The 16891-nt window shown below is 36.5% G+C and overlaps 2 protein-coding genes across 2 annotated transcripts; one reads left to right on the top strand and one right to left on the bottom strand.

Annotated features, from left to right (window-relative positions):
- Nucleotides 1-8544: 8544 nt before the first annotated feature.
- LOC119992040 (F-box protein At3g07870-like) lies at nt 8545-10424 on the top strand. The gene has a single exon (XM_038838640.1). The coding sequence runs from the start codon at nt 8775-8777 to the stop codon at nt 10005-10007; it is 1233 nt and encodes a 410-aa protein (XP_038694568.1). The 5' UTR covers nt 8545-8774; the 3' UTR covers nt 10008-10424.
- A 4357-nt stretch (nt 10425-14781) lies between these two features.
- LOC119990684 (protein TonB-like) lies at nt 14782-16113 on the bottom strand. The gene is made up of 2 exons (XM_038836739.1): nt 15953-16113; nt 14782-15620 (listed from the first exon to the last, which is right to left on the bottom strand). The coding sequence occupies exons 1-2, from the start codon at nt 15965-15967 to the stop codon at nt 15117-15119; spliced, it is 519 nt and encodes a 172-aa protein (XP_038692667.1). The 5' UTR covers nt 15968-16113; the 3' UTR covers nt 14782-15116.
- Nucleotides 16114-16891: the final 778 nt, after the last annotated feature.

Here is a 16891-nt window from a genome sequence, read left to right as displayed (position 1 = left end):
GAGCAAAAAGAGGTGGGTTTGATACATTCGTGCATTTCCTTTCTGGTCAAAGTAGAGTATGCACACGAGCGCCCTCAAAAATTTCCAAAATTTAAGGGTTGAAAAAGGTTCCTCGAGTGGTGAGAAGTTGCCTCGGCCAGTGGTATAAGGTCATGTGAGTGGGTTTAAAGAATAGTTCCAGCTCCTTTGATCCAACATTTTCATTATGTTACACGCTATATACACAGCAAATTGTCAATTTTGAACTTCTTTTTTTTTGCTTTTGTGTTAATAGATGTGGTGAATGCTTGTTTTGGAAGGAATGTGGAATAGTTTGATGAAATTTTGTGGAGGAGTGGTGAAGTGTATTGGGAAATAGAAAAGGAGAGAAAGAAGTCAATGTGGGAGATGTGAAGTAGTTGGAAGGAAAGATTAAAATATAGCAATTGGGGAGATGAAGTGCGGATGAAGCTTTGTGTTTTTTTTTTTTTTGGGTAGTAATATATATGCGAACTCCCTTGACGGCACGGCTTCTATAACTACTTATATATATATATGTTTGACAAAACACAACCAAACGTATAACCTGTATTGGTGATTTTGTCTTGCATATCCTTGACACTTGAAACTCGGTCAATTGAATAAATTTTGGGTTAAGAATAATTCTTTTGTGTAGTTCCTGTTATGTGACTCCTCTTTTGCTTTACTGGTAAACTTGACTTGGGCAATAATTATTATTTTTTTTTTGAAAAAAATCGAGAAGGGATAGGTGGGGGTTGGGGGACTGGAAACCATTGCGGAAGAGAGCTTAGCCAAGATTAAGACTTAGGGATTGTTTCGTTCGCGAATTTGGATAAATGGGAAGAGGATTGGGGGACCGGACAAGTGAACAACTGCGCTGAATCGGGTCCAATAGATCGTCGGCCCAAAAATTACGTTGTCACTGGCGTTTGAGCCAGGCTTAGTGAATGGGCTATCGCTAGAAACAGACTTAGGCCCATAGATTGAAGATGCCTTGGGCTTTTTAATGTCCAACTTTGTGTGTACTATTGTAAACTTCAACTAACTTGTGTTGTGTCGCTCTTAATTATGATGATCAAGTAGTGGAGTGGGTCATTATACTATACATGGTCGATTATTTTGCAGGTCAAAATAGTGACACTAGTTTAACCATAAAGTGAAAAGGAACAAAAAAAGAAGAAGAAAGAGATAAAGTAGAAAGAAGGAGATGAATTAACTTCCTAATCGTGCTCATTATGCAAAACATCATAAGATGAAAGCACCCCCAAGAAAGTCATTACTTTAATTGCATGTAGTTTTCTCTAATTAGTGATTTATTTTGGATCCTTTTTTTCGGGTTTTTTTTATTGATCGATAGTGATATTTCGGAATTTTGACTTATCAGATGAGCTTGAATTTTCATATCTGAAAATAAGTATAAATATAGTAATATACCAGCTATTGAAATAACTTTTCGAGTTATATTTCTCCTACCCGTCCATTTCATAAAGTATTCTATCCGATTTAACAATAGTTACCCAATGGGTTTTAAAAAGAAGGTTGAAACTGATTAGGGTACGAGATATATAGAGATGGCTAATAAATAATAAGCCTTAATTTGTCTTTTAGTGGGGCTATGAAGAATATCAAGATGAGTTTTTTTTGTTTTTTTTTTAAAATGCCATAGAGAATTATATTTACCGTTGGAATCAAATCTTGGGCATAGATATGTCTAACTCAGTCAATTCTCAATCAAACCAACTCTTGTTGGTATCAAAATGAGTTAATCAGTGATCACCGCACTATATTCATAAACCCATTGGTTATTAGCCTATGTCCAATGATTTGTATGATGTTGTGTTCTACCAACAAGACAAGACACTTTATTCTTAAGTGCAACTCACTGTTAACCCAAAAATTGATTGTAAGATATATCTATCACTATATATATGTATATAGTGTAATTGAATAATCACCACAAGTGTATATGAGTTGACTCCATTTTCATATCCCACTAAATATGGACATAAAATGAACCACGCCTATGGTCAATTAGTAGTGCGATTCTTTTTCGAATCTTGGAATGTTTAGCCTGTAATTCACTCATCTAAGGAACAAACTGACCAATTTCAGTTTCTGAGAGAATCTGATTTCAGATATTGCAAATTAAGGTTGGTTTCATGGGACTGGGTTATCAATTATGTGTCAAAGTAGGGGAGTTTTTTTTCCATACTAACACTCTGACACATTCTAAATACCTAAATAGTATCCCTTTTATTTTTTTTACCAAAATGATATTTGATGCTATTGTCAACCATGTCTTTATAAAAAAAATCCACTAATGACATTATTTGAAACAGCGTCAATGACTTGAAATTTAAAAAACACTAATGACGCTCTTCCAAATGACGTCAATACAAATTTTATTTAATCATGTTGTTAAAAAGAGCGTCATTGAATTGTCAAAGTAGGGTGAAGGTTGGTTCCATGGGACTGGGTTATCATTTTATGTGTCAAAGTAGGGTTGTAGGTGTTTGATAAGGTAGAGGAGGCTTGTATCTATGTTAAAAGTTTGATGGGAATTTATTCCTATATTTTGATAAAAGTAATCCATATTTTATGTTGGAGTATCATATATAAGGATTTCCTTTGCCAATGAAAAGATGTATGGACAACAATTAGTAAATATCCATACTCATAGAATGTTATTGGAATTCTCCAGTAACAACATTTTTATTGGGGTTTATATAAATACCTCTAATTTTAAATCCATGGATCTGATCAAATGATTGAAATTAAAATTGATTTAGGGGTTGGGTTTAGAGTTTAAGATTTAGGGATTAGGTTTTAGTATTTATCCCAAAAATGTTAGGTTTTAGTGTTGGAGGTTTAGGATTTTTAGAGTTTAGGAATTATGTTTTAGGGTTTTGTGATTGTTTAATCAATTTTAATCTCAAATATTCAGGGGTTTAAGAGTTTTAAAAAAAAAGGTACCTAGGTAAATCAAGATGTCTTTATTGGAGAAGGACTAACATAATCCCAAAAATTTGGAGAGATGTACGCAGTTTTATCCCAACATCATCATTAATCATTATCACTCTTTCATTTAATTTTAAAATGAAAATAAAATTGGGGTTCCTTGTGATTATCTATCCCCAAAACGTGGAAAAAAAAAAAAAAAAAAACTTTCTTATCAACTAATTTTTATCTCTTATAGCTTTTAAATTATAAAATAAAAAATAGCTCCAATTTGTATATATACACACCAATGTATTGCCAGTTGATTACAAAGACAGAAGTGGAACAGAGAAATCAGTCAAATCAAACCCCTCATATCTATAGATATATCTATTCGATCATGAACATATATGGATCTTAATCTATTACAAATATGAAAAACAAAATTGAAAGTCTGCACGGCCATTTTTTTATATATACGGAATTGGCCGTGTGCACAATCTATCGACAATACCACAAATAAGTTAACCAATCAAGGTCCAGTACGAAATCAAACGATGATAGATCTCACGAAATATCGAACCATGGAATTCATGCAGAAATACACCTTTTTTTTATCAAAGCGATAACCAGTTAGGCTATCCCAACTTGATTATAGTCACTCTACATCAAAATCGCATAACGCATACTATCACTCACCATAATATGATTCATTTCAGATATCTGAACATACTCCCCGGACACCCACACCCTATCGGCACCGCTGACATGGGTTTGCGAGGAGGAGAAGCACGAGAGCATCGAAAATGGCGCTCGAGCGATGGACGACAACACTGAGAACCTCCCTCTCGATCTATCGTTCACCGCCTGCCGATGATGATCGAACATGCTCTCATCGGCTATGCGAGGACTCTTCTTCATGTTCTTTATGTTCTGCATCAAAACTGCCAATGCACTGCGCCACATCTTCAATATCCAGTTTGCTAAGAGAAAATATTATTCTTTTTGAAGGTGAAAGTAGAAATGGGTATTTGTTTGTGTGTGTATTTATATTGGGGGAGCCATGGCAAGTTGGTGGTGGTGGTGTTGCCAGTGCTAGTGTTTATCACAAAAAAAGAAGAAGAAAGAAAAGATGTTGGGTCCTTTTTATGGTCCATGTTTGTGGGCCCTTGTCAAGCCCAATATGCCGACAAAGTTGCCTAATTCTACATTTTTTTTTGAGTTGAAGAAACACCACTAAATTAAGCATATATCTTTTGAAGTAGTCGAAAACGTAAGATCCAGACTAAACTTACGCCTAAGCCTAAAACATAAAAATTGAAATTCACCAAAAAGAGAACAATATCAAAATATTTTTATAAATCGTTGAACGATCTCTTTAAGAGATCACAATTTTACAATCCTAAATAAATAAGAAACCGAATACTTAGTAAATGAAGGAACTTGACAAAGAAAAATACGAAAAGTTTCAAAAAGCAAAAATTATGAAAATGTTAAAAAAAAATTTTGATAATACGACCTAAACATCGAAATATGACTAAAGTAGTATGAGTCACGCCGAATCAAGAAATATGACTAAAGTAGTGTGAGTCACGCCGAATCAAGTTATCCTGTCAAGTTTCACACAATTCTGAATTCATAACTTTTAAATCCTACTAGACGATATTCTTACAATAAACATGTCATTGGTCCTACATCACCTTTACAGTTCATATTATGAATGACAAGTGAGAATGGGTCTTCATGCATATCACCAACTCCAAGCGTGCAATTGAGACAAAAACAGTGATCATCATTTATTGGCCAAAGTATTGGTTAATTTGGGTTTATCTAGAGAATCATTATTACCCATTTGATCTAGACATAATTTTGGTAGGTGAAATCAAATCAACATCAGGAATGCATGATTAACGTTTATATATAATTACTCTTTTTTGTTAAAATTTCTAATTTTGTTTAAACAAAGAATATTATATAAATTAATATAATTATTATGATAATGCTGCTAATAATCATTAATGCTGCTGTCATTCTCATTATCGTCACCTATATAATAATATAATATAGATAATTTCATGAGCCCGTAGTTTTATTATGCAATTAATTAACATTCCTCTATGTTATATACTTATACATAGGTAACTTTTTTCCTTTTTTATTTTAAAAATACTCTTATCATGCTCCCGCGAAATTGTCTCAGTAGCGAGTGCGTATTTGGGTCGTTGTGTTTTAAACCACGCCTCACTAATTTTATGATAATCTATAGCAAAACTATAATACTCGGGTCGTCAAATCCGTACACAAATAAATTTTTCATTTTATAACAAGATAAGTAAGACCAAAACCCTAATGCGTGATCACAAGAATATATTCCTGGTAAGAATATAACTTAGAATCTTCCGAACCTATCCAGTTTTGCGCTCGTAAATATTCACTACTAGCATATCATGATGAAGTGGTTATTGAAAAGGATAATATCTATAAAATGTTTATTTGAATACAAGATTTTTCATGACCATCATTATTCATTAGTTTATGTTATCTTAATCGTATGTAACGTATTAGAAGTCACCAAAGTCATTAATTAGTGCACCACTACAAGTACCACAGATGATTTTTATATAGTCTACATAGTATAAGCATATGTTTTGCATACAAGAAGAATGTTAAGTCAAAGTCAATGTTCAAGTAAGTACCAACTACCAACATGATTGAGAGTTTTGAGTGAGTAGTGGAAGAGACACGCTTGTAAATGGGAGCTACATATAATTCTATTTAGTATAATTATACTTCGATACACACTAGAATGTCGTGGGCCTGGATGAAGCCCACATTGCCATTGCACGAGTGAGGAAGTAATATATTTATACACATATATTTCTTATAACAGTTATGATAAGAATTCCAACAACTAGAATTTCAATTATCCTAACTATTAAGTTATATGCACAAGATTTTATGTACCTTATGTGGGACATACGAAGCGTACGAATTCTCTTCAATATTGTGTGTTCAACTCCAACTCGAATAATTATAATGGGGATATTAACTGATGAGATCTTTATCACTCTCGTTGTATAAACCAATGCCGCTATATCTAGCATGGGTAGGCATACCTTCTAATCTTCTATGTGTGTGTGTGTATATATATATATAATTTTTTTTTCATCTCCCTTGTTGAATGAACTTTGTATGAGTATTGGGTTAGGCAGCTGGTCAAGTCAACAGTCAACGGATTTAGTTGGCTACATCAAACCAAGAAGATTATATATACATATACATATGGCAAGAAGATATTTTATATGTAGGTTCTAATCAAAATGAAAACAACAGCTTCCAGATCCGATCTTGCTTAAAACACATTATTATGTACTGAAAATATGTATGTAGCACACTATAGGAACACACCAGAATCATTAGGGCCACCATTAGTGCCTTAGATTCCTATATTAGTCATCTCCCTTTCTTCAGGTACAAGCTTTATTAATGTTTTGTTTCCAGACGAATATCTTGTCCAGTGGTACTCGAGCAATTTAATTCTTACGGGTTCAATTACTTGAAATAACCTCTCACATGTTATGTAATGACAAGGTCTGCGTACATTATCCATATATCCGTCCGAGAAAGAGTTGTTTACCTTTATCAATGTTTTGCTGAGTAGATACCCGATATGATTGTATGGTATCTTCTCTATTAACCACTAAATGTGGCGGAATAATATTTATAGGTTTAATACTTTTAATTAACTTTAATTAGTGAATCTCACTTTGTGTCATTCTCAGTCGTGGTCCATAGCTCAGAAAAAGTTGACAGCCCAATGGGCTAGATGCCTTAACTTGGGCCTTGGATTCATTCTTTTTTGGGCCTCATGGAATGTGGTAGCCTGGAGGCCCTGGACAGATGTGGGTTTCACCCGGTGGATCTTGGGGGTTGTCTTTCTGCGGCTGTTTCGTCAACGGTGCTTAAATGGAAAAATTGGTAACCGAGAATTCCAAGCCCAACGGGCCGTCCCCAGTTTCCTGCATGAACAATCTCCCTTTTTTTCCCTTCAATTGTGAGCTACATTGCAGGTCCTGACCTAGCCCTAATTTTCTTGAAGCTTGAAGACTCTTTTTCTAAAAGACATCTGCATCTGCATTTGCTCCTAATCATTGATTCTCAACAGCTTTTTTTGATAACTGAGTAACCATCCAACTTCGCATGTTTTTTGGATAGTTGAGTGGGCATAAATCTCGAACTACCATAAGTGATCCGGAAGAGTTCGCATCACAATGACGATAGATAAGGTTGGATCGAAGTCCATACAAGTGAAAATAAAACTCATAACTCCTCCTTGGTAGTGGGCCTAAAGCCCACGAGAACTAGTTTGAACTCCCAACCTTAACAACCAAACCAAAGCTAAAAAATATAATCAATTAAACTATTGCCCTGTGGTTAAGCCACTTCAAAAGGACAGTAACTGTTCTTTATGCACTGGGAAGGTATCCCGACATGAAATTTGTCTTATTGCAGACCACATTGGTATACCTAGTGTCCTTTACCATGTCTTAAATCATCTTTTTTTTAAAACTTTTAAGCCTCCAAGCAAGGACATTATCATAGGCAATGGAATCTTCCAGAAACCTCAAGTGGACGGGCTAATCAGCAGAAAGTTACAGAGAAATAGATACCTTACCTTACCTGTTGTTGCTTCATATCCTCCTACACTAAGCTCCAATACATGATGCGTGGTCAATAGAAAGTACTTAACTCCACCAGAAGTTTCGCATGTACCAGATACTTTAACTAAATCGCTTTCAATTGCCTGTGCTTTGAAACCATGTTTAGCCCAACTCACCTTCTTATTCTCATTTTTTATACAACAGGGAAAGTGTATTCCCATGAACTTGCAAATCAATACTCTACAAACAACAGGGTAGCTTCTACTTCAATTCATAATCGAATCAATGTCTATTACGTACCAATTTGGTTGGTTGGTTGATTGTCTTATCAAGGCTATAATCCAACATCGATCTTGTAATCGAATGGTTTATACATAAAACCCATACCCTCTTACATTAACAACACGTTTTCTGAGCTTAAGTATTATAGGTTACGACTCAAGAAGAACAAAGCCTCACGGGTTTTATGTCTCCACCGTGAAACGGTATACCTAAATGGAACAATATTGTTGATGTGTTTGGATTAGAAATTTGAACATGTGTTGCTGACTCTTGAGAATTGCCTATTTATTCTCTAAGGTCATTCATTTCTTAGTGTTGGGTCTTCATATCTGGGTTTTGAATTACCACCTTAATATTTTAATGGGTATTTCTTGCCAATATTTTTTCCGCAGAATCATTCCTTGCATATTCTTTGATGTGAACACGTATTAGGGCAGCTGTGTTTTGAAATAGTAGAAAGGAAGAAGCAATTTTTTCCTACTATATTTAATTATTTGTGTTTATTTTTTTGTTGTTATTTTGAGACAAATGAACATGTTGCCGGGTCATCATCCATGGGTGTTTTCTGCGTACTGACAAGGAATAGGATTCATAGATCTTGTATTCTCTCTAGCATTTGGTCGTTGTACTTGGGTTTGGACGGTGCAGATTGATGTTGGCCTCCCTTGATAACTTTCTCTGTATTGAAAAAGAACCCAACTTTATCTTTTTTCTTCACAGAAGAATGGTTCAATGGTGGAGCCCAAAGGAACCCAACTTCCTTGTGGTTTCCGTCTCTTTTTTGTCATTAAGAATTGGGTAATCTTATCAAAGTCCACCATTGTTATCTGCAAGAGCTTCTCTCCTAACAATCCGCTTCTTTGATTGTTCTGGGTCTCAATTATTTGCCCTAAAATGGACTCGGATAGTGGCAGATCAGGCAAGAAGAGAAGGACCCAGCTTGAAGATGATGATCCACAAACAACTGGTATGGAGCGATTGCCGACTGACATCGTAATTGACATACTTTTAAGATTACCCATCACGTCTTTGGTTCAATTCAAGCTTGTTTGCAGAGGTTGGAGAATCTTATCACAAAACCCTCAATTTCCTAATATACATCTCTCCTTCACCTCTGAGAACGATCCTTGTCTAATCCTTCACTGCGATTTCCCAATCCGGAATCAACTTCACTTTCTGGATTTCTCTGCTGAAGATGACAAGAAAGACAAGGTGAAGAGATTGCATACGCCTTTTCAAGCAAAGATGCCTGAATTCGATGTGGTAGGTTCATGTAATGGCTTGTTGTGCTTATCTGATTCTTTGTTCAACGAAGCACTCTATTTATACAACCCTTTTACAACCAATTATGTAGAATTGCCCAAATCTATTCAATACCCTCATCAAGAAGTGGTTTTTGGATTTGGGTTTAGTCAGAAGACTAAGGAATACAAGGTTGTCAAAGTAGTGTATTATAGGAATGGACATAGTAGTAGCTATCAGCGATCGCGTAGAATGATATATACACAATCAGAGGTTCAAATCCTAACACTGGGCAGCTCCAGTTGGAGAAGTTTAGGCAAAGTACCATACCAGCTTGTTCGCCGGCAATCGGAGGCTTTGGTTAATGGAAGACTTCATTGGGCTAGTCGACCGCGTAGATTCAACCCAGCTCGCAGAATCATCTCATTTGACTTGGCCGATGAGAGATTCTTGGAGGTTCAAAAACCTGATTGTGGTGGACTAAATAGGTGTAATTATCATCTGGCAGTGCTAAGAGGGTGCCTTTCTGCAGCTGTTTATTGCAATTATGGAAGACTGGAGATCTGGGTCATGAAAGAGTATAATGTGAAGGAGTCATGGGTTAAAGAATTCAATGTTGGGTCTTACGTGCCAAAGGGACTGAAACAAAATGTGGAGCAGCCTTTCAAGAACTGGAAGAATGGCTCCAATGGAAGAGTGGTGAGAGTGTTGTGTCAATTGAAGAATGGTGAGATTCTGTTGGAGTACAAAAACAGAGTCCTTGCTTCATATGACCCAAAGCAGGGGAAGTTCAGGGATCTTGTGTTTCAAGGAACACCTAATTGGTTTCAAACAGTTGTTCATATGGGCAGCCTCAATTGGATTGACACCCCCTGTTCCACATAAACCCTCTCTACTTCATGTGAGCTTACTCAAAACTTCAATGGACTTGTGTCTGAATTCTGGATACAGGCATGTTTTGCATCAAAGGTCACACCGACTTCACGACTCATGAGGCTCCTGCTCGTTGCCGGGACTTGGGAGGGCTTGCAATGAATCAACTATACTACAGGCATGCTTCACCTTCCTAAAATTAAATAACAATTCCAGTTATGTATATAGTCTACATTTAGGCCATTATTGGATTTGATGTAGAATAATTCTCTGTTGTGTTATATATGTACAATTGCAAATGATATAACCATACAGGACCAGTACACGATGAGATTGTTGAAAGTGCAGTTTGAGCATCCTTGGCATGCTGTCTTTTTGGAACATAGACTGATAGACATTCCTCATAATACTCTCTTCTTGATTATTGCTTTCTGAATCGCTTTTCTGAATTAGTTCTTCATTGTCATTTGCCATGATGCCTTATTTCGGGGTAAATTTTTTTTCCCAAGGGATCGGTGGATGGTTTCACACATGAAAGGCTTGAATAGCAGCAGCCGGCTAGTAAGTATTGACATACAGATTGTCTTGAGTGTTGGTCATTACTTGCATAGTTATAGCCAAACACAAAGTCATTTAAGATGTTAATATCTTCGGATATTGTTATGCTTTGAAGTTTGACCACACAAATGGACTTACTCTGAACATGGCCTCCTTGATTTTTGAGGCATATGTTTGTTTTATTGAAGACTTTGCTTTTTGGTTCAAGCCAACTGATCAAAGTCATGCTCATATATCACTTTCTGCTAGAAAATTCCAGCAGCCACAAAATAAGATGGTGGGTTCTCCATTTGTTGTCCTGTTCTTTTCACAAGCTGACTTTAGGTTTGCTCTTGCTCATATACATGACATGACTCTGTATTTTAGAAATACAACCACTGACTCTGGGCTTAGGGCGGATGAATGCCGCTAAGGTCGAAAGTTCAAATCAGTTGAGAGTATTTTATTGGAGTTTTCCCAATCTCAACCACATTTTTTTCTCAGCTCAATCTAAAAAGAAAAGGGGAGGTATTTTTAGCTATTTTGTATCGTCTTGGCGGCATGGCCGAGCAGTAAGGTGGGGGACTGCAAATCCTTTTTCCCTAGTTCAAATCCGGGTGTCGCTTGATCAACAAAACCTTCGAAATACCCCTATTGTTTTGCTAATTTAACTTGTCAAATTTGCCCTCAACGGAAGAAAATGATTCTTGATACTTGCTTGATCCTAGTGGGTGATTCCTCAGTTATCTAAAAAAAAAAAATTTAGAAATACATCTTGTGTGACTGATGAGTAGCCAGTTTTTCATTTAGAACAGCAATTGCACCAGTTTTTGCTAAAAAAAGGGTATTTAAACAGTGTTAATCCCATCAATTGCGCTGTTTATTTTATATTATAAACTAACAGTATACACTTACTATTCATTAGAGAAGCAAAACTCTCAGATTACACCGAATGTTCTTGACTTATGTTTATTAAATTATTTGATTATACATTGTTGTTGACCTTTTCACTATATGGATGGAATACTCTCTTTTTTACCAAGTATTATGCTATGATTGTAAGGGAAGACTGGTAAAGTATAGAACTGTTGACATTTTGAGAGACAGATGAATGGATAAAATCAAACAAGAGATTAAAATAATAGCCAAAATATGAGGTCAAACAAGATTGGAATTAATAAGTCTAAATAAGAAAGTATTGGGAATCCACCCATTCAAACAGCGCCACCTAAAGAGGAAAAAATCATAGAAAAGAAGAAAAGAAAAAAAGAAAAAATTAGAGGTTATGCTTTTCAAACTAACCTTAAACCCTAGGTTTGAAATCTCTTATCAATACTTTGAGATCATATTCCCTGATAAAATGTCAACGAAGTGCCCTAATCTCATGTAAAGTAATTTTTGAGGGTACGACTCACAAATTCGGGAGTTTACTTGATCGGAATGGGATCAAAAGACCCCGCCTTTTATTATTTTTTTGACTTCATACATGAATTATGATGCTTTCATGCTCTTCTATCTGCCATTCCTTTTCTCCAATCAAGCACCAAGAACCTTTTCAGCTTTTGGGTATAACAAAGTCTTTGCTTTCTTTCCTAACACAATATGATTCAACAGTGTGAAAGAAAGGAAATAAAAACACCTTCTCTAGAACTTGACATGTGTTGTGCACATCTTTTGACAACTAGCCGTGCACCACCATCTCTTCTAGACTGAGCCAGAGCCAGAGCTCAGAGCACTTGCAATGATATTATTTTGTCTAGGCCAACAAATATGTATGAGGTTTTGTGTTTTGTTGATGTGGTTGTATTGGAATATGTGTTTTGTTGATGTGGTTGTATTGGGAGATGTGTTTTGCTGTAGTTTTATTGTGGACAATATGGAGGGAATGAGAATTTGTTGACCTTCATGTTGGGTGGGAAGGAAAAATGTATAGGAATTTGTGTTTTGTTGATGTTGTTATATTGGGAGATGTGTTTTGTTGATATAGTTGTATTGAGAGACGTGTTTGATTTGACTTTTTATGTAATAGAGGTGAGACCCAATATTAATTTTTATTAACCCAACAAAATGGGATCATTGCAATTGCTCTCACTGCGTTTGTTTGCCTGCCTCACCTACTCATCACATAGCCTTTGACCTTTCTGGTTTTGCACATGCTCCACCTCTCTCTTGTTTGCTTGGTCCAAGTGTTTTTTGTTGCTTTTGTCATGCTCTCTCCAGTGTTTTGAAAACCGGACCGGGCCGGCCGGTCGGACCGGTCCAACCGGTGACCGGCCACTTGTCCGGTCCGGTTGAGGTGCAAGAACCGGTGATTAGTGAACCGGGATATTTCCGGTTGAACCGATCAGAACCGGACCGGTTTTGACCGGTTCGGTCATTTATTAATGTTAATAAAATATTTTTGAAATTTTGTTATTTGTAGGGTTTGAACTCATGACCTTTTGTTCATTAAAAAAGGTTTTAACCACTAGGCTATAAGATTTTCTTTATTTAAAATGGTACTTTATTTGAATATATTGTATTTTTATGAAGTTTTCTTACATATTATATGCATATAATATAAATATATATATAAATAATTCATTACATTAAAACCGGTTCGAACTCGATTTGAACCCCGGTTGAACCTTTGAACCGTGAACCGAAGACTTTTCCGGTTTGATGACCGATCCGGTTTTAAGAACCTTGGCTCTCTCTTGAATTTTGGTGTAGTAGTCTAGTAGCTACAAAGCTAATTCATAATAGTAGCCACAATATACGACACACCACCAGATCAAGCCTATGAAAGTACAGGTGTAAACAGACCCCACACAGGAGGCACAAATCAAGCCCACGTAGGGGCAGACGAAGCCCACACATCTCTTTGTAAATATTCGGAGGAGGTGAGACTAGAACCCATGACCTCAGTCAGGGACATGCAAAGTCATTGCCACTCAACCAATGGCTCATTTGCTCAGTTGATTATATATATTTAGGTTTTGATTGTTAAGGTATAAAATTTCAAACCTAACTGAGAATATTTTCCTAGATTTTTCTGATCTCGTGAGCTTTAGGCTCACTTTTGAAGAGGAATTAAGAGTCTCATTTTCACTCGTATGGGTTTTAGTCATGTCGCCAGTGTGATGCGGACAATTTTGACTGCACGAAGTTTATCCCAAATAAATTGATATGCTGAGTTGGGTGATGTTTCGGTTATAAAAAAAACTACAAAACTGTATCAGAAAAACTGTGCATCTTTTCGGTAAATCAGAATCAAGCTATGTAATGCCCTGCTTTTTCATTCTTCTCATCATAGCCACATAAAAAAGTTGAGAACAATTGGTCAACATATGACAGCGACCTGTAGATTGAACAGAAATAGGTCAACATATGACAGCGAGGAAGAAGAGAACAATTGGTCTTGGAACACAGTGGGTGGATAATGTTAATTATTCAAAATAACGTATTCTGAAACAATTCTTGTTCCCAATAAAACCTCGAAGTTCTTACGGATAAATCGTCTGTTGATTCCAATTCTTTCGGAATGTAAGCGCCAATGCTGAATTCCTTAATCCATGACTCCTCCACTCCAGAGAGCAGTGAATAATGGAGAGGTCGTGAAGAGGGTTTCTGCCTTTCGGTATTGTCGATTTTTGTGAATTGAATTGAGAAGCCATTTTTGGTTTTGCTCTTGAAAGGAATTGAACCGAACCGTTGGAAGTAGGTGATGTTGGGCTTATTCACGACGAATATATGGCCCAATAAAGATTGGACAAGCATACCTAGCCCACACATGATGGGCCTGAAATTAAAATACGCGAGACGAAATAACGCCCAATTAATATTGGACAAGCATACCTAGCCCACACATATGATGGGCCTAAACTTAAAATACGCGAGGCCTTATCTACCCAAGTAGGCTGGTACTGCGTGCTCTATAATAAGTTTAATATCAGCCCATTAGACCTACAGGGCCCATTAACTCTGTGGATTTTGTTGGCAGCCCCTGCTATCAAAACATTTCAAGCCCACCTTTCCGGTCAATGAAACTAGATTTGGGTATATTCCATTCGGTCATTTAAAATGAAATGAAGATTACCGTGGTCAAGATTCCTCTATCATCTATTTCAAACACTATAAATCAATATTGTTTATTTTAGACCTGAATCCGCACGACTTTGTTCTTTTAAGGTTGTATGAGAGGGAGTGGACCTTTACTTATAAGTTATCGGGACTCAGCCCAAAGTAAATAATATTGATTTGTAGTATTTCTGGGTGAATTCGGATCTAGAATTTTGTTATTGCTTTATATCTTTTTCTCACCCTGAGAGCAAAACATGAGCGACTCAAATACTGTAAATTACACAAACAGAAATCAGAACCAACACAACCCATACATGCATCGTAACGAAAGTAACAGGACTCGGGCTTGGAACTTAACAACCTAAGTAGTCTAAACAGCATGAACGCGTTGAGATTCAAGAAGTTCCAATGCCCAATACAAAAACTAGCTTTTATTTCAACTGCATAGGAAGAAACTCTACCACACTTCACTCTTTTTAACTTAATTACTCAGTTTTTTCAACTGGGTCTGCGGCTTCTGTTTCAGTCCTCTTCAGCTTTCTCAGTCTTCTCTTCCTCCTTCACACTTTCCTCTTTTGTTGGCTCAGTTGCAGCTTCTGGGTCTGGTCCGACAGCAGAGCTAGTGATTTTGTCTGTCTCGTTAACAGTTGGCTCTGGAGTTTCCTCCACTGGTTTCTCTGTTGGCTCCACTACTGCTGCCTCTTCAGTGACAACCTTTTCCTCTGTTGCCACCTCTATTTTCTCTACTTGGGCTGTTATTTCACCAACTGGGTCTTCAATTTGTTCAGGTACTTCAGCTACCTCCTCTGCTTCTACCTTGGGATCTTCGACTGCGGGTTCCGGTTTAGGTTCTTCCTCTGGTTTTGCTGTTTCTACCTTGGGATCTTCGACAGCCGGTTCCGGTTTAGGTTCTTCCTCTGGTTTTGCTGCTGGTGGAGTGACTACCTCTTCAGTGGGAGTCTGATTTTCTGCTTTGAATGATTTTTCAGTTTGCTCCTCTGGAAGTGCAGTCTGTGCAGAAACCACCTGCAAATCAATCTAGAATGTTTGAACTGCTAAAAACAACTTAAAAGTAAGATAATTGGTTGAGGTTCACTGATCATTAATATGACTTTTGAATTTTGATCATGGACAGGAATCAGGATTTCAGGAAATTTTTTTGAAAAATCAGAATCACTTAAGTTATACTCCAGCATGGAATCAATTTCAAAATGGATCAGATTGGACAAAATATAAGTATGAAATAAAGTTACTAACTACATGAAAAAGAGTTTCTTGAAGTCATATTTGTTTCAATGGACGCTGATGGAAGCTTGCATATAAAAATTCTCAGAAGAACTTGATTAGAATTCAGTTACCTCAGCTGTGGCCATTGGTACTTAAAGTTTATCAAACAAAGAGAGAATAGGCTGAAGCAGATTTTTGAGCTAGGAAGTGAGAAGTTAAGAAATGCTATTGAGTATGGGGTGAAGAGGAGAATGAGTGAGAGTGGGTTTATATAGAGCAGCAGAGAGCCTAAGAAAGTAGAGAAATACTATGAGTGGATACTTGAAGAATCTTGGGATTTAACACCTCAACACTGATTTTGAGAGAATTAGCATGTCTTGTAGGGCTAAAGTTTCAATAGAAGTCATTATAGTTTCCTTGCAGTTTTAATCACAAACGTACTATCTGTTTATCAGAATGGAGTCCACACAATTTTTTGAATTTGATAAAAAGATTAAAAGTCCATGATCATCACTACAATGACTCCAACATACAGGAGCCTCGTCCGTGTTTTGTACTAATTAACACTAAACAAAGTCATGGAGATGAGGTTTTAGTATATTTTAAAATCCACAACTTGCTTGATTGTAAACAGAGTCCAAAAACTTTCAGCTAAGCCATCATATTAGCTTTTGGTTGTTTGTGCTGATGTGCTTTGTGCAGTCTCCTTTGTGGGTGACCCAGAACCATCATTCACTCATGTTCATTACTTCTCATTCGCTTATTTTCACTATCTACACATCAACTCCAGCTGTGGGCTGTGGCACACCATCAATTCAACCTTAACTTTTTGTGATACCAACAATTAATCTCACTGAAAACAGTAATACAATTCTTGCAGAATGGTTGTTGTATACACAGGGGAGGAACAATGAATCTGCTGCCCTTGTACTTGGAAATTATACATATAGAAATCTCCAGAGGATCTATCACAATTATTTTGGTTAGTCTCAATGAATACTCCTCACATCACCAAAATATTGAAACTTTTTTTAATTGAGAACGACATCATATTAATTTACCATTTGAAC

This window comes from Tripterygium wilfordii, chromosome 22 (genome assembly GCF_013401445.1).
Source record: "Tripterygium wilfordii isolate XIE 37 chromosome 22, ASM1340144v1, whole genome shotgun sequence".
Lineage (NCBI taxonomy): Eukaryota > Viridiplantae > Streptophyta > Magnoliopsida > Celastrales > Celastraceae > Tripterygium > Tripterygium wilfordii.
Note: the sequence above shows the minus strand (reverse complement) of the source record. Positions and strands in the feature narration are given on the sequence as shown.

Coding starts and splice junctions, on each gene's coding strand:
- LOC119992040 (XM_038838640.1), top strand. CDS start 8,775: ATGGACTCGGATAGTGGCAGATCAGGCAAGAAGAGAAGGACCCAGCTT.